Source organism: Triticum dicoccoides, chromosome 6A (assembly GCF_002162155.2).
Source record: "Triticum dicoccoides isolate Atlit2015 ecotype Zavitan chromosome 6A, WEW_v2.0, whole genome shotgun sequence".
NCBI lineage: Eukaryota > Viridiplantae > Streptophyta > Magnoliopsida > Poales > Poaceae > Triticum > Triticum dicoccoides.
The window spans coordinates 60,565,203-60,566,869 of NC_041390.1; the positions used below are offsets into that span (position 1 = coordinate 60,565,203).

At 53.4% G+C, this 1,667-nt stretch overlaps 1 protein-coding gene across 1 annotated transcript; it reads right to left on the reverse strand.

The window, feature by feature from the left end:
* Positions 1 to 418: 418 nt before the first annotated feature.
* Positions 419 to 1,382, reverse strand: LOC119314898 (18.9 kDa heat shock protein-like). Its single transcript, XM_037589584.1, has one exon. It carries the CDS (start codon positions 1,330 to 1,332, stop codon positions 778 to 780), a length of 555 nt encoding a protein of 184 aa, XP_037445481.1. The 5' UTR covers positions 1,333 to 1,382; the 3' UTR covers positions 419 to 777.
* Positions 1,383 to 1,667: the final 285 nt, after the last annotated feature.

Consider the following 1,667-nt stretch of genomic DNA (forward strand, 5'->3'; position numbering starts at 1 on the left):
ATGCGACGAAGGGATTGAAGCACTGGGTTCATCACCTGTCCAGTTCATGCACCGGCCGACGGTGGCGGCATTCGCGGATGTTATGTTCCTCCTTGTAGGCTACGTCGTGGTCCTCCCTCTCCTTAGTCTCGCTCCGGGTGAAAATTTGATCTTCGAATCAAAAGGAGGCGACATTCTGTGGTCGTACCCTTCTTGGAGGCATCGTCCCTCGGTCCGGCGTGGTTCGTCACACACCCTCTCGGACGATTGCTCTTGGCGGTCTCCGTCGATGCTAAGCGGACCCTTTTTTGCACATCTTGTAGGTGCTTGATTGTCGTTGAGGGTGTGTTTCGTTGCATGGTTTCCTTGTACCTCGCCTTGGGTTTGTGTGGTGTGCGTTTGTATCGATGCTTTGGATGTACTCTTTTTATATAATATATAAAGCGGGGAAACCCTTTTTCGGATTAATAACCCAACACAAATATATAGATATGTTTTCACAGCTGCTGCTACATATACATTTGGTTATTTGGAGTCATATCTCATATCTCAGTTGTATAGCCTATAACCCACTAGAGAGTGGGATGGTTGTATGCATCAACTTGCAGACGCCGGGATTGAGTGTGCCTATGGTATAATTGACGGAAATCTTCCGGAATTCCAGCTGAGCACATACATACGCGGCCGGGCTTATCTCCGGCATCTTACGGTTCTCTTTAGTAAAGTATAATTAAGCAGTGGTGATACGTATAGTACGTAGTATTGATTGAGTTGATGGTGCATGCACGTGGCTGGTCATTAGTTGGTGATGGGGATGATCCTGCCGTAGGCCTTCTTGCCGTCGTCCTTGGGGATGGTGATGGTGAGCACGCCGTTGTCGAGCGAGGCGTGGACGCTGCCGCCGTCGACGTCGGCGTTGGGCGGCAGGCGCACGGTGCGCACGAACTTCTCGGCGCTCCGCTCCACGCGGTGCCACCGGTCGCCCTTGTCCTCGGCGGCGCGCGCGCGCTGCCCGCTGATCCGGAGCACCCGCTCCTGCTCCACCTCCACCTTCACCTCCTCCCGCCGCAGGCCCGGCACGTCCGCCATGAACACGTGCGCCGTCGGCGTCTCCTTCCAGTCCATGCTCGCCGTCGAGAACGGCAAGCCCAGCGCCGGCCGGCAGCCGCCGCCGCCGAACGCAGTCAGTGAGATGGCCTCCATGAACGGCTCCAGGATGTCGATGCTCACCGGCTCCACGACCTCGTCCCCGCCGCCGCCGTGGCCGTTGGCCTTGTGGGCCGCCGCGTGCTGCTGCGGCTGGGGCTGCGGCGGCGGCTGCTTCCGGCCCAGCATGCTGGAGATCATCGACATGCTGCCTAGCTTAATTTGTCAGATTCTTTCTTCTTCTTCTTCTAGCTTTGTTGATGATATGTAACCTTGGGCTACTTGCCTTGCCTATTTATAGATGCATGACAGCATGGGTACATGAACGGATTATTACTGTGTATGGATGCCATCCATCCTCTAGGACCTTGTGGAAAACTAGTGGATGTGGATTCATTATTCGATGGCTACACGCACTGATAAAGGATTTGTTTTCCCCAAAGATCATACGAATCATTTGCTTTGAAGAGAATAGAATAAAAACACCTTTTCACCTTGTTCATATTCATATTGGCCTTCGGTTCTGATGATTAGCTTTTTTT